At 49.4% G+C, this 26,208-nt stretch overlaps 2 protein-coding genes across 7 annotated transcripts in view; one reads left to right on the top strand and one right to left on the bottom strand.

The window, feature by feature from the left end:
• Nucleotides 1–12,556, top strand: part of dennd1b (DENN/MADD domain containing 1B) — an 81,021-nt gene extending 68,465 nt beyond the window's left edge. For both annotated transcript variants that reach the window (XM_057037317.1, XM_057037318.1), the window contains 6 exons: nt 286–321; nt 843–899; nt 1,896–1,985; nt 8,901–8,986; nt 9,179–9,401; nt 9,536–12,556. In XM_057037317.1, the coding sequence (XP_056893297.1) occupies nt 286–321; nt 843–899; nt 1,896–1,985; nt 8,901–8,986; nt 9,179–9,401; nt 9,536–10,246 (1,203 nt within the window). In that variant the 3' untranslated portion in view covers nt 10,247–12,556. The remainder of the gene's footprint in view (nt 1–285; nt 322–842; nt 900–1,895; nt 1,986–8,900; nt 8,987–9,178; nt 9,402–9,535) is intronic.
• A 65-nt stretch (nt 12,557–12,621) lies between these two features.
• crb1 (crumbs cell polarity complex component 1) lies at nt 12,622–25,826 on the bottom strand. 5 transcript variants are annotated; one of them, XM_057037311.1, is made up of 13 exons: nt 25,589–25,826; nt 24,044–24,280; nt 23,189–23,384; nt 22,977–23,116; nt 22,459–22,641; nt 20,587–21,552; nt 19,436–19,986; nt 19,193–19,358; nt 18,167–19,100; nt 17,210–17,254; nt 16,643–16,765; nt 16,243–16,369; nt 12,622–13,055 (listed from the first exon to the last, which is right to left on the bottom strand). In XM_057037311.1, exons 1-13 carry the CDS (start codon nt 25,662–25,664, stop codon nt 12,747–12,749), a joined length of 4,053 nt encoding a protein of 1,350 aa, XP_056893291.1. In that variant the 5' UTR covers nt 25,665–25,826; the 3' UTR covers nt 12,622–12,746. The 5 variants fall into 5 exon arrangements, with proteins under 5 accessions (XP_056893291.1, XP_056893292.1, XP_056893296.1 ...); XM_057037312.1 differs by having other exon boundaries at nt 22,977–23,110; XM_057037313.1 differs by having other exon boundaries at nt 12,667–13,099.
• Nucleotides 25,827–26,208: the final 382 nt, after the last annotated feature.

The following is a 26,208-nucleotide window of genomic DNA, read 5'->3' as shown; positions in this document are numbered from 1 at the left end:
TGCAGCGCTGTTCTCCTTTGGACTTATAATTTCAGCTCTGCTTAGAGGCCCAGTGTGTAGGATTTAGTGACATCTACAGGTGGAAATACAGATTGCAGGAGTTGCAAGGCCGCCCTCGGCGTGCCCTCGCTCTGCTTAATAGAGCCTTTTAATATCCGACACAAGAGACGATAATTATTCCCAATAATGAATGCAGCTCGTTATTCCTTTGTGTTGTATTTGTGTGCTGTGTCATCGAGCCTTCAAATGACTGGTGATGTTTTGTTTTTGTGTTGGCCGTGTCAGAGAGGAGGAGCCCTCATCAACACCGCCGTGACAAAGGTGAGCGCTGATGGTGCAGAGCTTAAAGGGGATATAGACTCTTTCATGCTCTGTATTCCCGAGGATGGGAGATGTTCTTGAGTGTGTTTGGGGTAAATAAGGATGCTTTTGTGAGGGATCTGAGACTGAAAAAAGAAATTTATTTGTGCTTTAAGGGCAGGATGACACATAGAAACATGAGAACATGATTGGGAAGTGTGGGAGAACACAAGTATGAAGGGAATGTCTTCAGATCTCCTCCTGCACCTGTTCCAAGATTTAATTTCTTTGCTTTATAATTGGCAAAAATAATGCTGCCACAACCAAAAACAAGCTTTAGAGTGTGGCAGTGAGTAGGCAGTGAGCTGTAGACGGTCAAAATAGGGGTCTCATCTCTGCGATCGCTCCCTCCCCCAGACTTTTGTCTCTTTTTTACAGAGATCAAAGCGTTTTTCTGATGCTACATGAGCAGAATGCTAATGCAGCTTGTTTTGATTAGTAATCTGTGTGTCCCTGCATGTGTGTGCTTGTGTGTTTCCCAGGCTAAGAGTCACGCTAAGAGGGGCATCCGAGACATTAAGGGCAGACTCAAAGCAAGGGTGAGCAGCACGTCCCGCCCCACCTCTCTGACACGCGCTGGTGCCATCGTCCAAACGCACCTTTGCACTTTTCACACACACACACAAAAGTCAGAGAAACAGACAGGAAAGACGCTTTAGACGGAGAATTGGGCTCTGACGCAGCAGCATTTAATGAAAGCTGAAGCCTGCTTAGAGCTTTGTTCATGGCAGTACATTTTTAACCAGCGCCCCTCTGGCTATGGCCTGTCATGTCATCGTAGCCGCGCTCTCTCCTCCTCTTTTATTGTCTGCATATTTCATCAGCGAGCCTGTGATTTCCTCAAAGCTAATGTAATGAGGTGTATGTTTCCATAAGCCTGATGGATTTGATAAGGCGATAGCAGTTTGATCTGTCAGTGTGAAGCAGGGGAGAGAGGGCAATGATGATGAACAAGAGGAGCACGCAGAGTTGTGATGCGCAGCTGCACGCACGCAGCGAGTACAGTCGGCGCGTTGAGATCTATTTATATTTAGAGGTTTAGACAGGTTTCATCTACACATCAGTGGATTTACAAATACAAAATGAATTGATTCAAGCTTCCGGGGATCGTTTTTAATCTGCGTTTGCGTGGCTCCCAGGCTGAAATCAGGACTGGAGCGTTTAAAACTTGTCAAACGTCGTAACCTTGTAATTGCTGCAACCTGCTGTGGAACAAGGTGATATTCTGTAGATATTCTTTTCTTATCAAACAGACCCACTGAAAGGATCAATGCACCTCAGCTTTCAAACGCACATCCATGACCTGCAGAGAAATCTTAAAGAAACGGCAGGAAAAGGAGGACGTGACACATTTAGGACGACATGCATGAGGCGTTCGTGTGTAGATTCGCTGTATAGAAAGCTCGGGATTTGTTTCATTATATTACTGCTAATGAGGAAACGGCGCGGATTAAGAGGAGAGTCCAGCGTGTTTGATGTCTTTCTGCAGCTCTGACGTCTTTTCATTTCTTTTACAAAACATTCGTCCATCTCAGGAGGAAGAGGAGGAGGGGGTGACGGTCCGCGCGGGGTCTCCGACCAGCACCAAGAGCCTGTCTCCAAGGAGACTGCAGAAGATGAGACGGGTATGACACGCGCACACACACACACACACCACACACACCACACACACACACACACAACACACACACACACACACACACACACACACACACACACACACAGCAGTAAATGAGTTAGCTACATTTACACCAACTGATCATACCACAGCTCCGTCTTCACCGACTGACATGAACGCATTCTTCCACCTCAGTTCTCTTTCCACCCACTTTTTATCCTCCTCTCTTTTCTTCTCTTCCCTCCATTCTCTCTCTCTCTCTCTCTCTCTCTCTTTTCTGTTGGAAGCACCATAGTTTGTCAAGGTGCCAAATGTAATGATAAGCATTTTTTTTCCCCCCGCTTTCAACGCACTCATGCTGTAAGACGCCGCTCATCTGCTGGTCAGCGTTTCCTCTGAAGAATGTGCTTGTGCGCCATAAGTGGACAGTCTTTTTGGGGTTTTATTTCCCCTCCCGGTTTTGTTGAGTTCAGAGCTTGTAGAGCACAGATTCATGGCTCTGTCTCTCCAGAGAGACGCGTTTGAAAAGACGGTGTAAATGAAACCGAGCAGGAATGTTTCTTGATGTCTGAAATTTAGTGTCGCGTGAATAAAATAGCTCACCGGTGTGCAGTATTAAACACACTCACACAGCCCGAGGGTGAGCAGATCCACCGTATTCCTCACCTCGCGTGTACCCCTGAGCTCTCAGCTGGAGCTTTTTCACCCCTTATTGCTGGATGGAAAACGGCGGTGGACTCGGAACACAGAAACACATCCAGGAGGGCGGGGGGAGGAAAACATGTCTGCAATGCGCACACTGACATTTTTGGTCACAGTCGCGTAAGAGTGTGATTAGCAGAGGTTGTGCTGTCTCTAATTAGCGTTGTGTTTCCTGTGTGTGATGAGGCTGGAAAGTCTTAGCTCAGAGGAAGGTGTGACGGCCGGGGAGAGGAGAGGAACGGCAATTAGGGCTTTTCTTAAAGGCCTCCTCGGACTCCCACCACACCCCCCAGCTTACACACACACACAGATTAACAGTTAACATGCAGTTGCCACAGTATGTAAACCGCAAACACACACACACACTCACCGTATTCAGGATATGCACATGCTCACACCCCCCGTCCCTGCCATCCAGGCCCCCTCATTGCCACAGTAACGGGTCCCCGGAGACCGCCGGAGACCGTCGGACACGCAGGACACGGGGAAGCGAGTCCCCCAGCTCTGGTTATATATACAATTGCGTCCACACTGCTCTTTAATCCTTCATCATCATCATCCTCGTCTCTCTCGACATGCTGCAATATCAGTTTGGACTTAAGGGCCGAATATTAAACACAAAGTGAGAGATTATTTTGACATTAAACAGGGTTGAAAGGCACAGACAGGTTTCATTCAGTCCCTAAATTCACACGCCGAGTTCCTTAAAAACCTAAACTATAAAAAACCAAAACCAAAAAATAAGAATGAGCGATTATTTATGAACGATGAAAGCGCATAATAAAGATTTCATTGTATAGAGAGAGCGAGAAAGATCTTAGAGATCTTAGTAAATCCAATTTTGAATGACTCCTCTCAGCTGATGCAGGCGTGGTTCCGACATGAGAAATGACTCGGTGGGAATAACCTGTTTGAATAGAGGTTAAGTTAAAACACTGGAACACAGAACTCGTATGGTTCTGCCCCTCCTGCTTGTGCCCACACACAGATCTCAGTCTTTAGAACGTCCTCAGTCCCTCTGAACCGCGTCCTCTCCACCGGCTCACACCAGCCACCACCCGCCCGCCGTATGGATCCAGAAAGCGATCCGGCGCGAGCGGCCGGCGCTCCAGAAATGCCACCTGATTAAAGACATTCCTCCTCCTGTGTGAAAAGAAAGGTCTGCTCTGTTTTCATCCCTCCTGTTTTTCATCCCGGCTCACTCCTCTGTGTCTGTCCTTGAAAATGAAACGGCTGATCCCAGGACGGCTCCTTTAATTAAACCCAACAAAATAATCACAGCTCCAAAATTCAGACTTTTATTTGATCAGCCAACACGCGCACCAAAACAGAAGGAAAAAAACAAGAAAAAAAAACTGTCATTTGTGCACAAATTTCGATGTGGGTGATTTGTTGTGTTTGGTGAGCTTGTTGATTAAGAATGTAGGAGTGATCCTTCCTTTTGACGAAAACACGATCAGCTCGGACGGCTGACTGCTGTCTGACTCTTCAGGTTCTGCTTCCTTTCTGCCACCTCTTTTTTGTTCTGGTTCCATCCTTCTGTTTTATGTCATATTTTACTAGAAACATCTGCAAATGAAGAAAAAATGCAGCTGTTTTTACATGAACTGGAGGAGGAGAGAGATGGGGATCAGGGAGAAGAGGAGAGGGGGATCAGGGAGAAGAGGGGAGGAAAGGAAGAAGGGGGAGGGGGGTAGGAGAAGAGGAGGAGGAGGAGAGACAAGGGGGGAGAGGAGAGAGAGGAAAAGGTGCTCACGACAGAGGAGAGGAGAGAGGGAGGAGGGAATAGGAGACAGGAGAAGAGACAAAAGGAAGATAAAGTGGATGAGGGGGAGAGGGGGAGAAGAGGAGGATGGAGAGATGGAGGGGGAGAGGGAGAGAGTCCCGGAGAGGAGCTGAGGATGCAGTTATGGGTTGTGACAGCCAGCAGGCCTGTGGTCGGTGCTCAGCTCCAGGCTCTGGCCTCTTCACCTGGTGAGGCAGCGCAGACGCGGCAGCTGGAGCCGCAGGAGAAACGGTGTTACTAACACAGACGTGGAACAGTCACTCACTGTTTGCATTCATGACACAGGCTGAACGTGCACGTGCTCCACACGTGCACGCCGCTCACGTCATCAATGGAAACTGGAACGATAGATTTCAGTCTTTCGGTGTCTGAGGTCATTTATATTCTTAACACACTTACATCATATTGCTGACGGACTTTATGTTCTTACTTTAGGTGTCAACATGTGTCAATGTCGAGTTTATCTATTTTAATAATTTAACACATAAATATAATTCCATTAACTATAGATTGTGACTTAATGTTAAGTGAAAAATTAAAATTGAATTTCACCTTGTAGCATGAACATGATTAATTTACTGTAATTTGTGATATATTTAGTATATTTTTAATAATATCTTTAGATTATAGACCACATAGAATATTTGTGTTAAATGCTCTCTATGTAGAATATGGAGAACGCTGCAAATATGCACCTTAGATAAATGATGCATGATTGTGAACTTTAACAATGCTGGTGTGTGTGTGTGTGTGTGTGTGTGTGTGTGTGTGTGTGTGTTTCTAGCACGATTATTTATACATTTCTTTGCATTTTAATCTTTGCATTTGAGTTTTCCCTCATTTCTCTCCTCTCTGAACCCAAAGTGCCATCTCCTGGCCACATCCAGGTACTGCATCCACTCGCCGCACGACACCTGGTGATTTTCCCGCATCTCTGAGTCGAGTTTGGTCTGGAAGAATGCTCATAATGGACATTTTCTTTCGATTTTTATATACTGCACTTGTTTAAAGCCCAAGTGAAGTGGGCTTTCAGCAGCAGCCAGTTGGACAGATGAGTGGTGGATCTTTTTTCTCTTCTCTATCCCGTTTGAGTGAGCAGCTCTTAAACAGGCAGAAACACACTTGGCCATACTTCTGCAACGGCTCAGCCTCTCCCTGAGGTTTGTTTGCATTTCGCCGTCTTCCCTTCACATACGCTGCCAAGCTGTGAGATCGGTGCCCACTCAGAAATACCGTATAAAATGTATAATGTAGCGCCGGCTATTAAAGTCCACCAGAGTTTGGCCCTTTCACAGACAGCTCCAGTTTTTCTGCCTAACGGTCACGCAGGGACGAGAGCACAAGGGGAGGGTTGGCTTCTCCAGACCCAGCTACTAAAATTGATGTTGATGGCTCTATTCCCTTTTACAAAAGCAATTAATTATATATATGTTAAACCCCACCAGACGTTTAGTAGTTGTGCTGCTCGCGTGTGGAACCCCAGGGTAGGCACGCTGAGAGTAAGCGCTCAGTTAGACGTGCACGCCTGTGTTCCTTTATTTCCAGTAAATTGTGATTTCAGTTCTCATTACTGTACCAGAGAAGCTCAGATATCGAATCAAGTCCTTAATTTATGGAGCACAGGAGGGGTTTTATAAAACGTTTCTGGTTTCTCCCGTTCCTCTTCCCGGTTTTCCCGTCCCCGCATTCTTCACAACCTCGCCCGTGGCGGCTCGCGGAGAGGAAGGGGAGCGAGAGGCAGGCAGACAGAACGCGTGACATCTGTCCCCGGCAGCAGACTGATGGAGGGAGGAAGCCAGAGACGAGCAGAGAAAAGCGCTTTGCATTTTCACCTTTCCACTTCCCATTAGCTGACAGCAAGAAGCTAATGACGGAGCAGGAGGATAATCTGTTGTTGTGCTTTTCCGCTGTCCTGTCAGGCCTGGGGAGGGACGGGCGGGCGGCAGAGAGCTGTCAGACGCTCACAATGAGTCACCATTCTCTTTCTTTCTTGTTGGATATTTAATTTTAGGCTCGCTCCTTTTAGGAGGAGGTGTTTCACTCCCTGTGCTGGATCCGCCGTTTCCATCCTAAACTGCGCTGTCGTGCACAGTTTCATCTTCAGTGCTGCTGTAAAGGGTCACACCGAAGAAAGGGAGTGACAAATTGATAAAGCCATGAAGCCAGCTACCTTCCCTTTACTGCTCCCTGTGGAACTTCCTTTGGTAGACGGCACCGGAGCCGTAAAGGAGATCAGAGGGCCCGGCGTGGTGACCTGTGTCTGCTCGTGTTTGGGTTCACCTTGCTTTAATAAACACCTCGGCGCAGAGAGAGGCCCCGCTCTCCACAACACACACCGCTTTGCTTAAACGCACAGCCCCAATAGCTGCACACACACGTGATTGTTGCGATTGTGTGTGTCTAGCTCTGCCCCCCCCCATCCAAGTGTCTCACAGGTGCATCTCTGCTCCGTCGGCTCGTTTTAGCCGGCCGGCGCGTCGGCCTGGCCCCAGATTTACTGCCCTGACACAGGAATCCATTAAAGGCTGTTTAGGGATCCCAGGCCCGAGCCTCTCTGAAATCTCTTTCATTATAGCTGCGAGCTACCATGCAAGAGGAGCCGCTCGCCAATCAGCGCGGCCGCCACATGTGTTCTTGGTTAGCGCGATGGCTGAGAGGCTTAAGTGGCTACTGCACACATCTCCTCTGCTGACTTTTATGGAGAAAATGGCACTTTAACTCTTGTTTTTGGTGTGTGCGTGTGTGTGTGTGAGTGTGTGTGTGTGTGTGTGTGTGTGTGTGTGTGTGTGTGTGTGTGTGTGTGAGTGTTCTGTGGCCGAACATGAGTCCTAAATGAGGCCGGGCCAGCCACACTTTATATTCCGCCTGTCTGTCTGGCACTACGCCGGCTAATCAACAACAGATCGGCTCATGGTTCCAGTGTGCCCCCCCCCACATACCCCCCCCCCCCCCCCCCCCCCCCCCCCCCCTCCCCATCATTCTATGGGGCTCTGAGGAATCTTTCTCTCTACTGAATGTTTCCTTCCTTCCTTTTCTCATTAATTCATTTGTTGTTTTTGATTTTGTGCTCATTTCTTTTTGGGGGCTGTTCCTCACCCCCACCACACTTTTTGCTCACTTTATAGTCTTTTTTTTTTATTATTTATATTTTTTGGTATTTTAGCTTTGATTTTGTAACCTTTTAAAGATGACCTTGGACTATGTCCCAAACACATTCTGAGTTTGAGTCGTTTGATTTTGAGTATCTGATTTTGAGTATTTGAGTCCCCAGCCGATACTTATTACTTACTTATGGCAATACAATGAAAAAAGGGTGGACAATTAGGTTGTCCCATCATTTTATTATTACTATTAATATTATTATTATTGAAACCATGAACAATGTGTCACTGTTAAGTGTTCCTTATAGCTCCACCTACTGGCGACAGGAAGTGACCTTCTTTGCCGTACTAATAGCTTTAAAAACAAAGTTGTGAAACTTACGTAGGTCAGAAGTGATGAAAAGTCAGAGCGACTGGATCGGTCGTCAGTAACGTGTGAGGCTCCTCAAACGTTGCTGCAGATTAAGTTATTAAAACAAGGAGATCGCACCATTTTATCACAAAATAAACAGCTACTAAACAGACACATTCAGGATGTTTGTTCAAATGTGCAGCTTTTCTTAACTAAACAAACTAAAAAGATCTCTATAAAATCAGCTATCAGACGGACAAATTTGGCTATTTTGGCGGTGAGCTTTTAGGCTTTTTTGCCTCCTCTCTCTCCTGAACACATGAGACCACCCAACATTACATTTCTGATACATCAGTAATCCGGATCTTTGAAAATGACTTGATCGACCCCGATTTCTGATCACGCGACAGGATCGAGGGCGTCCTTACCTTTGACCTTTTGACATCCTTCCGATCTTTGTTTATGCATCGAGGGGGCTGATTCTATAGTTTGTTTTAATGTATATGTCTCTTATGCCCACTTCATTGTTTGGGTGTGTAGGAGGTTTGCAGCTAAATGTATGTAAAAGTAGAAATGATAACACCCCGTCGTGCTAACATAAATAAACATGCACACGCGGTGAGAGTGCAACATGTGCATCCCAGCAGAAGGCATGTTAATATGTGGCCTAGGGCAGATTCAGACTCCCATGGGGAGGGTCCTGCCCCATTTTCTGAAGCTTCTGTCTCTTCTTTAACCGGCCTGTTAAATAAGGTGCACAGGTGACTTATTAAAGCCCTTGTTAGGAAACTGTGGCGTGCACGGGTCGTTCACATGGGCTGGTGTGAATAATAGACACGATTCATGTGATTTACTGAATAAAGAAGTAAAGATTTTAATCCCAACAATGCAGAAATTTTAATCGGACCCTGAAACCAGCTGCAGAATCGGTATCTTCTGTCTTGTGCTGCTCCAATCTTCACTCTCTTTTCTCTGCAACAGCAAAACCTCAACAAGTCACCCATGAGCGTGGGCCCTCGAGACCTGGGCTACGGGCTGGATGATGATGAGCTGGACCGAGCAAGCAAGTACGTGTTGGAATGGATGAATGGATGTTAAATATTTAAACCAGGATATTTTTAATAAAGCTTTTTACATCCAAGCACAACTCTGTCAACTCCTGGGTAATACTGCCTCCCAGTGGCCACATTTTGCAACTACAGTTGTGACCACAAAGGTCAGTCAGAGTGAGAGTGAACACTCCGGCTCTGTCCCTCCAGGATCTCCTCAGAGGACAGCGGCGATGTCCCGTCCTACACCGAGGACAGCGACGACTCCTACTCTCTTGACCTCGACATGGAAGCCTCCAACCCGGGCCAGATGAACCTGCTGGAGGAAATCTTGGACTCTCTGAACACCTCAGCGGTGGAGCAAGGCAAACTCAGCGCTGCCAAGAGTCTGGACTTCTTGAGGTCCACTGAAGATCTAGACTACAAGTCCCCGGTATGAAGAGAGACTGGACACGTGCCGGGATTTAGAAGTTACATATCAAATTAAATTATAGTTCAAATCAATCATTATAATATCAGTTTAAGATGAAGCTACATTGATTCCTTGATCTTATTTCCTCCTTCCAGAAAAAGTCCATGACGTCTGCAGCTACCAACGAGGGCAGCGGGAGTGGAGGAGACGAACCGAGCAGCTGGAACATGGGCCAGGACGACAGCGCGGTGCACGGGAAACACCTCCCCCCGTCTCCTCGCAGGCAGCTGAATAAGAGCAGCCTGAAGATGTCAAAGACGGCAGCTCCTGCAGCCCAGGGCGCCAAACCGCCCCAGCTGCAGCTTCACCAGCCCAACATGGGCCGAAAACCAGGAGACCGCCTCTCCTACTCTCCTTTAATGTTCCACAAGGTCACGCCCACGCCGTCGTCTCCCACCTACTGTTTAAGGTCTCGGAGCACATCTGAAACACAGGCAGGTGCGGAGCCTCCTCAGGTCTCCAACCCGTCGGCCTCCACCGGCATCCTGAGGCGGAAGGTTCTGTCCAAGGAGACAGTGAAGAATTACCAGGAGAAAGCTCTGCAGAGGCAGGCCAGCAGGGGCCAGAAAGAGAACCCAGGCAGGTCCAGGACCACTGTGCAGGTCTCGTGGGAGAAGGAGGTGTCCAAGGACGGGACGTTGGGCCTGGGCCTGTGTCTGGGTCCGACGGCCGTCACGCAGGACCGAGGCCTCCTGGAGGAGATTGACTCCATGTGTTGCCTGGGATCGGTGGTCAGCAGCAACCTGCAGCAGGTCCGATGCAGCAGCAGCGAGACCCGGCTGGACAGGCGAGACCAGCCGCAGTGACGTCACCGCTCGCGCAGGTGCATCACACACCTGTCCATGTCACACACACGGATGATGCAAACGGAGCCTTTTCAAACAAACACTGGTTTCCAACATGGAACAGAATCTAATAACACAGGTTCCATATTAATGGATGTACAGGACAAACAGTTATTACACGATTTTTTAAAAAAAATACTTGAAACGTCTTGAGTTGCGGTTCTGCAGTGGCCTTTTCAGGGTGACTGTAGGATTAAATCTCATGAAGCAGGAAATACCCCCCCCATCCCCCCCCAGAGCCGGGTCAGGGCTGGTCCAGGGTTAAGAAGTCCTGAGGTCCGCTCTGGCCCCTGAAACATCCCCGGTGACATCCTTCCCCGACGTGTCGGGGCAGGTGCGCTCCCGCCTGTGTTCGGGATTATTCGGGGTTGGATTCCAACATAACTGCACCCAGCAGCTGATTCATGCATTCCAGAAGAGAGGCTGCGTTCCTCCAGACCTTTTTGAGGCCAGTATCGGTTATTTTCCCACCGTCGCTTCATCGTTTCTCTCTCCTCGCGTCCGATTGTCACTCAGCCTTAACGGAGGCCAGTCGCAGCCGTTTCCACGGCGCCAAAGCTGCTGATGTTCTGCCGTTCCTCAGCAGGGCGGACGGAAGAGGCAGCGTTCATTCCCAAACACACATCCTCAAAAATGGAACCCGTGTCCTTCAGGTCACTGGTCCGACCCGATCGTACTGTATTTAAGCAATATGGCGTCTTCCCGCTCTCCTGTGGAGGGACGCCTGTGTCCGGCTATCGTTCTCTCCCATCATTCCCAGCTCCACCACGGCTCCAGAGGAAAGAGGGAATTTTTCTTGCGTGTGGATTCTAACGTTTCCGCTTGGTTGTGCTCATGATTCCCGCCAGACGCCGCCGTCGCCGCGGCGCTCCCCCAGCTGCTGCCTCTCAGCGCTGCATCAGCCAATCAGCTCCTGACGTCCTCCCAGCGCTTCTAACTGCCCGGGAAAAGAGCTCCCTGCACCGGCCTTAAACACTTTAAGACAAAACACACTTACTATGCAAATATCTAAGATTAGCAAAATAAAACTTATTTTTTTCCTTGACATTAATATTATAATATAATAATATATTATATTGGGAAAGAATTAGTTCAGGCTGGTTTCCAGGGGCATCAAATCTCCCATTTTACTCAGATATAAAACGTGTGAGCAGAGGCGTGGCAGTGGGAGGATGGTGTGTGTGTGCGCGCGTGTGTGTGTGTGTGTGTGTGTGTGTGTGCCTTTAACGATGAGAAAAGCACCTGATGGGATCCTCCCAAGGTTCAGTGTTAAACCAGGAGGGTTCTGAGCTCTCAGGGGGCGTCAGGAATCCTCCTCTCTGGTCACCACATTTCTTTAGGCTATTTTTCTAAACCTGGTACTGAAACCAGCAGGTTAACGCTTGCCCCCCTAACCCCCCCTCCCCTCTATTTTATTAAAAGAGAAATCCTTGAACACTCAAAGGTAACTATTTAAAAATAAAGTCTCTGAGATTCTTTATTTAATTTCTTACTGATTAAAATTTATTTTACGCTGAGCAGACGTGTATTTTTCCGGTCTGGAGTATATTTTACGCGGATGACGTATGATCGGTGTTGTATGTTACAGACAAGAAAAACTAATATTTGAATGTTTTAGATTTATTTTTGGAAAGAATTTAGAACAATGATTTTAACGGTTGGGTTTGAGGTCACCTTGTGAATCCAGATCATCAGAGGCGACGCTTGCCCGTCGCTGTTACCTGCATGTATCTGCCCCTATATGTCGTAAACGGTCACGGTTCTTTAGAAGAGTCACTGTCAGTATTCAGCCCCGCTCTCTGGGCCCGCCGCGTGTTTCTGTGTCCAGAACATTTCTCATCACGCGGAAATCAGGATGGACGGGGGGAACGCCCGAGCACCCAGCTGCTGCTGAAAAGCTTTAAGGTTCCCCACCTCTTGACACTAAAACTGTGTCCGCGGGATAAATCCAGACACTTTAACCTCCCAGTTTTGATCAGGTCCAAATGAGTGTTTTGGGGAGGTGATGTAGCAGCATTTACTGAGGTACCGCCGGGTCAGAACACACCGCCGCGTCATTAAGGTGTTCAGTGTAGTGAAACGTTTTTACAGCTGATTTTTGGGGATTACTGTGATAATTATTACTTCACCATTTGCCGCATGCTGTCATTGCAGGAAAAAAAGTGAAAATATTAAACAATGGAGTTCAATCTAATGTGCTGTTCATGTGTAACCTGGTACAAATGCACAACGTCTGCACTGTTTACTGAAAATAAATGATCCTGGTTCATTCTTCTGCCCCGCTGGACTCTTTTCTTCTTAAATCCTGGCTGAACAGACACAAACACCCAGTCGTGGCCGTTTGCCGATAATTTAATACAAACTCAATCAAGCCACGATAGTATAAATTAACTGTTTGTGCACGTTAACCACAGTCAAACAAAGGTCACAGGTTAAAACCAAAGGCACACGAGACAAGACGCTAAACTTCCTGATGACACATCAGACAATGAACAGGAACATTCCATCGGTTTCCCAGCTGAAAGGAGGCGGCCGCAGTTTTGGGCCGACGTCGGCTGTGCTTAAATCCTGGATTCATCCGGAGTGGCGCCCGTCTCATATGAGTCTCTCCCTGGGAGGCGTCTGCGTGATGCTCCACATCTCCACCCGCGAGCCCTCTTTCTCCTGCCGGCTCGGGCTGTAGGTGCCATGAGTGGCGCGGCGGCCCAGGGCGGCGGCCAGCCCCACGGAGGTCAGGACGAGCGCCACCAGGAGGAGGACGGACACCAGGCTGACGGACAGCAAGAGGTCAGAGGTCAAGCCCTCAGAGGTCAACTGGAGGGCGAAAACACAAGAGTAACTCAACCCAAATGTTAATCTGTAAACATCACAAGGAATGGCACGACTTTGTATTCCGAGCTTTTCCGAGCAAAGTCCAGGATGGAACTCAGGTTTGATGGAAATCCAACAATTGAAACCCTCCAAACCTCACACACACACACACACACACACACACACACGCACACAGACGTCCTGCCTCGCTGCTCTCCTACACCAGGCGCTCCACACGCACTGCCAACGTGCTGATGGATGCGTTTCCCGGCTCAGCAGGTGGGCTGCGACTGCTGAGATCCTGGAGCTGCTGTGGAGCAAAACCTCCCTCCGTCTGCCGCCTCTCTCCGAGTCTGGCTACAGCCAGCACCCGCGCCATCGCCAAGCGGACCAGACGCAGTGCCAACGCGGCAACCACCCGCGAGCCGTACGGAGCGCGGCCCGTCTGTGGAGGATGGTCTGTCTCACACACACACACACACACACACACACAGGAGGCGCTGCCTGATCGTATGAAGGCACAGCAACCAGAAACACACCAACAACATTCTTTTGAGGTCGTGTTTGTGATGCTAAAGTCGTTTTTAACCTCCGTCACCACAGAAAACGCCAACAACCAGCACCGTCGACCAGATCTGACGCCTCCATTGACGTGAATCAAAGAAACATCAAAGCAGGGGAGCTGATGTTGATTCATGAAAGCAAAAGAACGCTGACGAGCTCACATCTGCGGCGCAGGCCGGCGCGCCGCGCCGTTGCTATGACAGCGCAACGGCGTTTAGTATCTCTGACTGAAGCTCCCCGTTGGAAAGTCGGCGCTTCCTCACTGGAGGTGGAAACGATATTCCAGTAAAAGCAGGAGCGTATTCAGCTCCGGCAGCGCCGACGTTCCACTTCCCTGATCTCCACTGCTGCTTTGTTGACTCCTGGAATAGAGCTTACCTGTCACGGCTGCACACTGGGCTGTCACAGCCAGCGTGGCACAAGCAGGCCAGTCAGGACCCTCCATCAGTCTCTGACACACACACACGTGGGGGGGGGGGGGGTCTCTGAGGTACGGAGGAAGGCCACCCTGGAGCCTGTGCACCGAGGCGGCGGCGGAGCTTCCCTGCTGTCAGCACTATCAACCTGCTCTGTGTGTGTTCCTGCCAGATAAGCTGCCCTCACAGGCTTGTGTGGAGCAGACCGAACTTCTCTGGATGCCACCAGCTCTGCTGAAACTGCACTTCAGCACCAGATGCTGTTTTTCTCTCTCCTTTTTTTTTTTTTTTTGCTGGCACAGCGTTTCTGCCTCTTCTGTTCTCGCTCTCAAAGGATGGCCACATCAGCGCCAAACACAGAGGAACCGCTGATCTACCCCCCCACACACACACACACACACACACACACACACACACACACACACACGGAGGGATCGGAGATGATCTACAATCTTGGCCTCGGACTGTGACAGTGCGGTTGGATGTCACCTGTCAATCACTGCTGCTGGTGTTGAGGTCAGAGGTCAACACACAAGTCTAGTTCCTCAGATACCCGTGAGAACGCTCAGAGTTGTTATTAATATCAGTCGCTATTTCTATTAACGTGATGACGGATGATCAGGCTCGTGTCTTTAATTCGGCGGCGCTGACGTTAAGGTTTAAAAACGCCCATTTGGTGTCGTTCACTAATCCCACTGGAATTCCTGGCCAGTATTTAACGCTGAAGCTTTGTTTTTACCCAGTTGCCCCATCATGAATTATTCATCAGCAGAAACGCGGTGACTTTGTTCCTCCATCTTTGCTCCGTCATGATGGATGAGAGAAACGCTGCTGCTCGTTAACGTCGCAGGCGTCTGGAAGGTATCTTCTTCATCTCCTCCCTGATTAAAGCATCATTTCCATCAGCTCTGCACAAACAGAGCTGATTCAAAGAATTTATCCGTGGCTCTTTAAAATGGTTCTGATCATCTCTGATTCGGTTTTTGCGCGTCTTCAATCATCCAATCGAACCCTCGGAGCCAAACCTGTGCTGCGTGTGTGTGACACCTGTGCTATTCTGGACTCGACTCCTCACATCCTGTTAAGGCAGATTAAAGCGTCGCCTTTTGGCTCCAGACTGTCTTTAACCTCCAGCTGACGTTTGTGTGGGAAAAGAAAAATGAAGATGAGTGAAAACAGGACAGAAGACGGACGAAAAGCGCGTGTTTGACTTTATTAGACAGCAACAAAGACACAGACAGAGATGAAAGAAATGAAAGACAATCAGGAAGTGGTGGTGAGAGGTGAAGGACAGAGCAGGAAGTGGGAGGAGTCAGCGTGGAACACAGGTGAGATCAGGATCAAGTGCAGATGGGAAGAGCTGACGGCAACACGGGTGATGTTAATACTGTGGAGAAGGTAGACTTGAAATACGTCCCGCCTTCCTCGGGAAGGTTTAGACATTTCTTTTTTGGTGCGAGACAGCCGACTGCCGTCAGTCTGTGCGTGAGAGCGCTACTCCGAATGTACATCGGGAACAAAGCGAGACTCCGTCTTCCCTCTGGGCGCCTTTGTAGCTACAAGCCTGGTTTGATAGCTCCCGCCTTTATCCCTGAACGGAGCTGAGGCGAGAGTGACAGCATGGCGTCTGCCAGAGACGTGTTAAAGAACATATTTGTGATGTTCCCTCACTGGCACCATAAATGCCTCCTGCATCTTTCCCCACCTGATCAATGCCGAAACCAACAGACCCAAGGGAACAAAAGCCATTTAACAAGTTCACTGACAGAAATTGCAACCTTAAACTACGGTCGGTCTGGTTCCGCCACTCATCACTGCGTCTACAGGCTTGAAATAAATAACTTAAGTCAAAATACACAACGACTACGGTAGATTTGGGGCTTTCAAGGGTCTAGTTTAAGGCACAAAAACAGCTGTGGTACATTTGATGTCAAACTGTGCAGAAGGTTCTTCATCAATAATGATCCCGTTACAGGTTCCACCACAACCTTCTGTGGGATCTGCACCGACAACCACCAGCGCAGGAACACACACTGGCCCACTTTTCTAGTCGTTGCCCCCCCAGTCTATCTCAGGCTCGTCGTCCAGCCTGAGGATCAGGTAGGAGAGCAGCTGGAACAGGTTCTGCCACAGCAGCAGCGCCACGTAAAAGTAAATGTCGCTTACGTCCGTCTGGCACACGTCTCCGGCGTAGCTCATGTCGCACACGCACACAAACTTGTTGATGAGGTTGTGGCAGTAGCCTCCGTTCTGGCAGGGGTTGGACTTGCACTCGTCCAGCTCCTGCTCACACCTGCAGACACAGAACCAGCGCGGCGGTCAGGGCCCAAGTGGTCACAGAATCAAGGCCAAGTTCTTTTTCCATTTCGGGCCAATTCCCCGACGTTCCAGCGGGTGCTTGTTCTCCACGGATCAATGTGGGAACCACCTGAAATACACCACTGGTGGAATGAAGCTCTCGGGGTTCGTTCATATACAGAACACAACATGGCGGGGAAGGAAACGGAGTAGGTTGTCATTCCACGGCGTTCCCTGTCTCATTCCGGAATGTGTCGTTCATTCTTACCGGTGTCCGGTGAAGCCGGGGGGGCAGTCGCAGGACAGCTCTCTGTCGGTGCAGTTGCCTCCGTTGAAGCAGGTGTAGTTTCTGGTTTCATCGCCGCACACAGAAACAGGAAGCTTCGGCCGCCTGGTAGGGAAAAGAAGACGACCACGTCTCACTTAAAGCTCTTTTTCAGAGGGATGTTTTTACTTCGACAGCAAAACGGGAGGATTATGGGAACCTCCTAATGAGATTAAAGACCTCCCTTAATACTCAGTAGAGGTTAAAACAGCCGGGAATAAAAAAGGTCATTTTGGAACGGAAAAACTTGTGGGAACTGATTTGAAATTTACTTTGGGAACGTTCCATTTTAGGATACATCCCTCTGGTTTAGATGCCAAGAATCTTGAACCCCAACTGCCACTCATCCCGGTCTTAAGATGGTTTGTCACGCTAATATTAGCTTTGGCTTGCATTTTGTTGCACACGGTTGAACAGAAACATCTGAGGTGACGTTTGCGAGGCAGGTATCTAACGGGAGGCAAGAAGAGCAAGAAGGAATAAAACAGGAATAAAAAAAAGGGAACTTACACCTTTCTCAGAACAATGTACCACGGAATCTCTTCAATGCGTTCACTGGAGAGGAGTGGAGGGAAAGATGGGGGAACGGGGTAAAAGAGAGACAGAAAGAGGAGAGACGGAGACAAAAGAAGTCATTCTGATGAAAACGCTGTGGCTGCGACGTTCCCAGTAAAGGGAGGCAGGCAGGAAGTCTGCCGCCTGGCTGACTGAGACACTTGCAAAGGCTTTCCTTATGCAGGGGGGGGCAGAACGCAAGAGGCTGTATGTTTACGGGATAAATGGTTGGAGGCGTTCCCCTGCTGGTTCTCAAGGTAAACACTAGATGACAGGGGAGAGGAACCGGTGCTGAACCGGAGCGCCTTGTGTTGGGAGGCCTTTTCTGGCTGACACTAGAATAGAAAGGCAGCATCTGAGGCTGTTGCTGCAGGCTGGATTGAAACGCCGAACAAAAGGCGGAGACGTGGAGACATTTAGATTGAAGCTCCGTCTTTGTGTTGTTTATACCCTCCCCTGTTTGTGCAATTTGGAGCATTTATTTTGTGGCGCGCCTCAGCAAGCTAACCAAGGCCTCCACACTGCTCAAGTGTGAGCGTTCGTCCTCAGTGCATCAGTTATCATCACCGCCTCCGCTGCCAGTGATCTCCATTTCCCACAATCCCTTTGTGCTCAAGTGTTCCTTCCTGTGGACCTCTTCTCGGCTGTGGGCGGAGCTTCGCTGGAGGCCGATTACATATTGAATAACCAACTAGTTTGGTGCTAGCAAAGCAACAAAATGTGGCACGAATCGCTTAAGAGATGACACAACAGGATTACTGTAAGTAGATCCCTATTTACAACGCCATGCAAGAGTAAACAATTTGTGTGTTCATTTAGGAGAAGGATACCAGTATTTGTTTTAAGATCACAGTCGCGTTGGGGATAAAAGGGACTAGAGACCTGCTTCATCCTGCAGCCACCTCAACTCACTTGCACAGGGGTCCGGTGAAGTTCTCCGGGCAGAGGCAGGCGTAGCGGTCCGGCCCATGCAGGCAGGTGCCTCCATTAGCACACCGGTGGGTCTCGCACACGTCCACTTTTTCATTGCAGTCCACCCCTGCGAAGCCGAAGTCACAGGCGCACTCGTAGGTCAGCCCCCTCACGCTGCAGTTGCCATGGACGCAGGGGCCGGAGGCGCAGGTGTCGGTGAAGAAATCGCAGCGTCGGCCCGACCAGCCGTCAACACAGCTGCAGTCGAAGGCGTTGAAGAGGTCCCGGCACTCTGCTCCGTTCAGGCAGGGGTTCGAATCGCACACCGGGGCTCCGGAGCACCCCAGGAGGGGAGGCCGCGGGGACGTCTGGACAAACTGCTCCTCCTGCGAACGCGTGAGGTTCACCTCAGAAGGACCCAGGTACGGCAGAGCAATGCCACCCAGCTCGACTGTACTCAGGCACCCACTCAGGGACCACCCAGCGTCAGGGGCCAGGCCCCCTAAGAAGATATCCACCTCTTCCCTGAGGAAGTCCAAGTTTCCTCCTTTGGTCCTGGAGACACTGGCCTCCTCTATTTTCTCGTCGAGCACCAGAGTCCAGCGGGAGGTCGGTGCCCACGGCGTCACCATAAAAAGCTGCACGCTGTGCCACTCGCCGTCGCTGACCCCGGACCTGCTACTCAGGCTGATGGTGGACACGGCCCCCGCTTCATCCCTGCCTTCTTCAGTGGTGCTCTGGAGCTCCAGGAAGAGGAACCCATCCTGGACGGAGAGGGTGATGAAGGCGGAGCCGCTCTCTGCGTGCAGGACTGCCACGTTACGTTTTCGAGTGCGCAGGTTTAGAGACAGGCTGGTTAAATTGCGGGATATTTGTCCATTTCCTCGATAAGTCAGCACGGTGCTGTCGTTCAGGAAGGTGGCGTTGGCGTAACCTAGGAGACCAGAGGAAGTGTCTTTGAGCCAACTGTAACATCCACTCATATAAACACATCGGGATGATCTCTGAAGAGCTCACAACACTTACACTCATATCCCCGGTTCAGCACCCGGCACTCGGAGTCAGCTGGACAAGGGGACAACTCGCACCACCTGACCTCCTCACAGCGCCGCCCTGCTGTCTTGGGCGGACAGGCGCAGGTGAAGTCATCCCACGCTGAGAAGCACGTCCCACCGTAAAGACACGGCTTCCTCTGGTGATGAGATACCAGCTCTGGATTTTAAACGCTGCGCTTTTAAATCCTTATCGACAAACACCCGACCTACTCACCCTGCAGCCGTCGTCCCCAGAACATCCCGCCGTGACGTTTTCCATGAGCTTCAGAGGGAAAGAGTTGACGGAGGCGTGCAGCTGGAAGAACTGCAACCTCCTGTCATTCACCCTCAGGTCCTGGACGCAGCCTTTCAAATATCCACCAAACACTGAGGTCATCCTGCCTTCTGTCAACCCCCCCACATACACACTGTGTCCAGCTTCCACCCCCACCGTCCCCACCTCCACCTCGCCCTGTTTCTGCGCTGCTACCCGCAGCATCATACGACTCGCCTCTATCTCTAAACTCACAAAGTGGACCCCCCCGTCGTTTATCGGGCTCTTTGACTTGAGGATCTCGAGACTGCCGAGCTGCACGGCGACTCTTCCATCCTCCAGCCACATGTGGAGGTACCGGCTGCTGCCGTTGTCGAGGGCCAGGACGAAGCCGTCCAACCTCCGGGTACGCAGAAAGAGGGAGACGGCAAAGTCCCGGCCCATGTCCTGGCTGACAGTGAAGACTGCGTAACTGTGGGAGTCTCCGTCCCCAAAGCGTGCCGTCACGTGTTCTGCAAGAGGGTTAAAAAGGTGACCAGAGAAATGTGTGAGTACCGCAGCACCCAGGGACGATCAGTCACAGGGAACGTTCATCGCATTTGTGGTGTAAATCTGTGACCAAGGTTGTTTTCTGTTTGCAGAAACCTGGTAAACTGACAGAGAGCATCAGGTTGACAGCAGCTGTGAGTTCACCCCTTTCCACCCTGGATTTGTCACCAGTGGTCAGAAAGGTCGTATGACGAATGCGAATGACTATTTTTAGCGTGACGATCAGCGGCGGACACAGGTCGGTAATCTGTGGCGGCAAATCACAGATCAACTGGGTGGGAATCTGCTGCTCTGGAGCAAAAGGTTGACTTTGAAGCATTGTTATTTTGCTTCCCTCCAAAGTCACCTGCAGGCTGTAGGCTTTTCTCTCTGTAAATAGAATTATACCCTTAAGCCTCCATCTTATATAAGAGGATCTCTGACCTTTACTGTGACCTTTGATTGGCCTCATCTCTCCTCAATTATCTTCTCTCACACATCAGCTGCTTAATCCACATCTGACTCAGGTGTATTTCTCTGAATATATATAAATGTATATGTATAAAACATTGCATCGGTCATACCCTCCTCGCAGTCCTGCCCCTCGTAAGGCCTCGGACATCGGCACCGGTAGCTCTGCCACAGGTTTACACACTGTCCTCCATTTTTGCAAGGCACATCCAGACAGCGGTCCCTGTGGTTGCAGCCAGAGGACACGTTAACAGCAGAATTCTTCGGCCACTCCTCGGGGACGACGAGCTGCCGGTCCACAAACACGTCCCTCATGCAGCCAATGAATGATGGAACTGGGTCCTCCTCGCTGGGGCCAACTCTGGGTTGAAGCACTCCACCAATAAAAGTGTTGTGAGGAGGGGAAGCCAAACTGACTGGTGCGCTTTGGACAGGAATTGCTTTGTGGCACGGCTGCCTCGCACAGCTCACGGAATCGTCCAAGAGTTTTAAACTGAGCACCCTGTTTCTGAGAACCGTCTCCACAGAGTGCCAGTCTCCATCTGTGACATTGTGTGGCAGCTCCAGGACTTGGCTGAGGCCGTCCGCCTCGGCTCCAGCAGAGGCGTTCCTTCTCAGCGTGAGACGGAGCCGTCCTTCGTCCAGCTCCAGGCTAAGAAGTGAGCCCCGGCTGTTCCGCCGGAACAACATGGCCCTCGGAAGGACGGATCTGAAGCTCAGTGTGATGTTGTAATGAGGCCGTGCGCCCGCCAGGGGGCTCCGCAGCAGCAGGTAACCTCTGCGTTCAAACGAGAAGGTCGTTGGGGTCGCGCAAAGCAGCCCAGTGTACCCAGGAGAGCAGGAACAAGTGTATCCATGACTCCCATCCAACAGGGAAGGAATGCAGGAGCCTTGGTTCTGACAGGCGTGTCCGTCACAGCCCACCAGCCTCTCATCACAGTTCTGACCTCCGTACAAGACGCCGTGGCCGCTGTGTTTGAGACAGTGGCAAGTGTAGCCTCCAACATGGCCCTCACACCTGCCCCCATTCTGACAGGGATCAGGGTCACAGAGGTTTATCACCTCCTGGCAGAGGGACCCTGTCAACACAGAAGATAATTCAGATGTAAATTACATACATGCGCTGTCATTATCTCACGTCCAGTGACGTTGTTACGCTCACACACTTATGTGATCGGGTTACATAATCACAGCAACGAGGGAAACAAACAACACGGGAGCGTTTTCTCTTTTTTATTTCCTCTCGCATGGATTCCCCCTGGAACAGTAACATTACCCTGGACAACTATGCTGCCCAGAATTCAAATTAGCAGCACCAGAAGCCAGATGGTCAAGTGAACATTTGCCTAAAAAAACACTTGTCCCACCAAATTGCCATTTCCTTATCTTCTTAGGAGGCTTTTCTTTTTAAACTACTACTACTGACATATACAACCCATTGTATATTGTAGAGACACCATGATAAATAATTAAAGAATTTCAAATGCACTTAAAGATGTCCTCTGGTATTACCTGCTCCAAACAACAAAATTCCCCAAATCCATAGCGCCGGTGTCTGCATCATGCCTTCACTTTTCCCCCCAGCGTAGGAAGAAACATTTGTAACGACACCATCTCGTGTGTGCAGGCCACCTCAGTGGAGGAGCTGTGTGTGAGGCTCCAGTCAGGGCACCAGCAAAGCCAGATCCTGGGGATTAAGCTAATGCTATTTGGCCACCTGAGTCAGTGCCACAGCGGCTCTCAGCAGGGAACAGCTCGCGGTCTTAGCTACCTCATCAAGTCTTGTGTAAGAAAGACAGACATGACCTGGCTCTTTCACTTGAAAAGTGGAATTTTTGTGCCTTTTTATGCTCCAATTTACAGTAGACTAAAGCGCTAAAAAAGCAGTCTAGTATGTCAGGCGTGATATAAAATGTATATCATAATTAAGCGTGTGTTTTTGTGCACCACCATCACTGGACACCTCTGACTTGATAAATTCTCACCTGTTGTTCCTGGAGGACAGCTGCAGATGTAGCCCGCCGCACGCTGGCGGTCGTACCGTTGCGGCAGCAGAGGCTCGGTGCCGTAGAGGGTCTGCCATGACCTCTCCACGCATCGGCCTCCGTGCATGCAGGGGCTGCTGCCACACTCGTTGATGTCGATCTCACAGTGGCGGCCTTCGAATCCTGAAATGGGAGTGACGTCATGTCACGAGAAAATGAAACAGGAGTGCTCAGATCACAGTTTAATGAGCCTTATATCAAAGAATGGCCATGCATACCTGAATAACAAAGGCCTAAATGTTTTTTGTAATTTATTTGCAAACAGTGTTAATGATGTATCTTAGAAGATTAAGGCCACATGACATTCAAATTTCCTTACTTTTATTGCTTTTTCTGGGTAAACATAGTATATTGGAGATATTGGAGATAGAAACGGCATGGCAACAGACTTTATATGAATAAATATTGGTGTATTTTTTTTAAAGGTGTGACGCTGTTTTAAATTCTGAAACATGTACCTGGCCAGCACACACAGGTGTAGTTACCCTGGTGGTCCTGACAGGTGGCGCTATTGAGGCAGGGTCCAGAGTGACACGGCGGCCGCGGCGTCTCGCAGTGCGTGCCTGTGAAGGCTGTGTGAGAGCAGTCACAGCTGTAGCTGAAACCAAAATCATGTCATTAAATATAGACTTTTTGCCGTTGAAGTAACAGGATAAAAATGATTTCGCACCCATTCACTCCATCCACGCATGGAGCCCCATTTTTACATGGCTGCTCTTGGCACTCGTCGGTGTTGAATTCACACTTGTGTCCTTGGAAACCAGACGGGCAGATGCAAGCGAAGCCATCTGTGTAGTCATGGCAACGGGCGCCATTGAGACACGGCTGTGACTGACACTCATCAATCTGGATCTCACAAGTGGCCCCTGTGAACATGAAAGTGTGCACAGAAGACTTCAGAGGGAGAGAAAGCCTGAGGGCAGGGGGCAAAGATGAACAAAGCCCCCCCCCAATCGTGTTTGGGCTGCTCCTTTAATCTTACTCCAATGTTTGTCACAAAAACAGTGATATATTGTATCTGATAAGTGTATCGCTGTACTTTGATGCTTGTTGTGGAACATTGTGTGAATTCATGCATTTCCAAGATATTAACTTGTAACAAAAAACAGTTTGATAAGATTCACACTCCTCAACATGAGAAGATTTGTTTTATCCCAAAGACTGGCTTTTATAGTAGTTTTCAAGGTTACCCCATTGTAATTCCTGTTATTGCCTCCCTAAATTTGAGTTAGCTACAGCTAATTAATGATGTCAGTGTTCTAATTTATTTATAGTCAAAACTAAGCAGGGAGAGAATAAAATGTACAACAGTATTTGAATCACACAGCATCACGTGATTATAGTATAATTGGATAAGAAATGTGACCTGTCTTTGGACATGCTAACAAAATGCTATCAGAGTTAGCAGGAGTCATCTTTTGTCTTTAATCACTGAGACCATACTAAGCTAAAACCCATATGGGGTGAGACTTGTTTCATTTCTCTGTTAAAATGAGAAGCTACGTCCACAGTTCTCCTCACCCACCTGTGAACCCTGGAGAACACAGACAGGAGAACGTCCCCACTCTGTCCTCACAGGTGGCTCCATTCCTGCAGGGCTGTGAAGCGCACTCGTTCACGTCGATCTGACAAAGGCCGCCCTGGAACCCCGGTACGCAGAAGCAGGAGTACCCGCCCCCACGGGGCCTGCATATGGCCTTATTCTGGCACGGGTTTGGGGAGCAGGGGGCAACTGTGGAGGGCGGAGGGCTCGAGCATCCACCTTTGAACAGAATGTGGAGAGATTATTAATCTTGTAGCTAGCTGTCATCCATAAATGCACAATTCATCCACAATTACCTTTTTACCTCTTGACTTAAAAAAATCTCTTAAGCTGTTTTTCTATATGGAATCAAAACTTAAGGACCTCTTAAGGTGTCAGGAGTGAGTCTGTCTCCATGGTAACCGCACGCAGAGGAACGTTTGAGGCACTTACACACGCACATTATGTCGCGCTTCAGTCAGCAGAACGTTCCCGCCAGGGCGCTGCAGGGATCAGGAATCAGGTCTTATTTAAATTTAAAATGTAAACTTGGGAGCGTCTGTGACACAACTACCAGATTTAAATGTCTGTGTGTAAACTGGATCTTTGAATGAATTCCTTGGAACGTGTCCTCCTCATCCTCCCTGTCCCTGCCCACACACACCACACACACCAAACACTCAGGACCACAAAGTTGCCATCCAAGTGCCGCCAGCCCATAATCTGGAGCGTCACATGACTGTTGACGCTGAATATAAATGATTCTGGAGTGATCCATCATGTAAATCAGGTCTCAAGTGCGCAATCAGCCAAACTGGGGACCAGAGCGTGATTACCCACGTCTCCGCTCATTCTGGGCTGTCATTGGTCGGGGGGTCAGAGGCAGGAGGGTCCTCCTGACGCGGCTCAAACACGTCTAGACTCACGTCTGCTCCATGCTCGCTCGGCTCAGGTGTGTTTTGCAGGGAACAGGGAAAAGCACCGTCTGTCTTCACACTGGTCAGAGATCAGAGCTCAGAAACGGGCCCGTTGCCCGTTTCAGTCTCGGCTCCAGCCAACCGCACCCCCCCCCCTCACCCCCCCATTCCTCCCACAGCACAGACGGATCTTTCAAATGCAAATCATCCCTGAGGGGCTTTGTTTGGTCCTATCAGAAGGCCCCAAACAGCACATGTGAAGCACCTGACAGCTCCGGTCTGATGCATGTTGGAGATGTATCTGCCTGCACGTTTGTTCCACTGGTGATAAGAAGATGTTGGATAACGGAGGGTTTTACAGCCTCTGGGACTCTCGGACCCCCCCCACCACCCCCACCCTCGAGGGTCACAATCCTGGCCCTTATTGTTGCATTTGTTTTTCCCCCTTCACAGCTCTACAAAGAAATCAGTGCAGGCAAATATATCAGCTCACAGAGAGGCTTCATTTACATTCCCTGCATGGGCTGTTTGTAGTGCATAATTAAAATATATTTCCATTTTAAGATAACAATATTAAAACCAAGACCATCTCAGACAATCCAGGTACGCTATAACTGAGCCGATCACTTACCATCGATCAGCAACAGTGATGAGATGAGAACGGTGCGCACCAGTGATCCAAAACTAGGGCGATAGTTGAAATCCATAATCGGGACAGGAAACCATCCTGTTCCCCCGAGCCCGGCCGGTCTGCGTCTGTCTCTGCTGCTGCAGACTCATCTGCTCATCTACACTCCAGACCTACTTGATGCTCACTTGTGTTGTTGCTGGAGCCCCATCAGGAGTCTCCATCAGCACCCTCCCTTCCTCCCTCCATCTCTTTCTCTCTCTCTCTCTGTCCCTCTATGTCTCTCTCTCCCTCCTGCACAGATGAGGCGGATCAGCGTGAAAAAACACAAGGCTGCCACATTAAAAGACTCCCTTTGACTTTAAAAATTAAACAAAGCTGTCAAGTGGTTCACTGTAGTTAATCAGCAAGTTGAGTTTGTACTATTCTGTCTAACTTAAATCAGTTACTTCTTAAATACTTACCACGAGCTGCCAGAGTAGCCCTATAAATGCTCCCAAAGCTACAAGGTTTTTAATTAAACTGGCCTTAATTAGACTGGCCTCAAGGCAAAACAGGCCTATTGGATTTAATAGAGCGACTTTCTCATGCAGTGTTCTAAATCTATCAAGTTATTTTGGCCT

This window comes from Takifugu flavidus, chromosome 7 (genome assembly GCF_003711565.1).
Source record: "Takifugu flavidus isolate HTHZ2018 chromosome 7, ASM371156v2, whole genome shotgun sequence".
NCBI lineage: Eukaryota > Metazoa > Chordata > Actinopteri > Tetraodontiformes > Tetraodontidae > Takifugu > Takifugu flavidus.
Note: the sequence above shows the minus strand (reverse complement) of the source record. Positions and strands in the feature narration are given on the sequence as shown.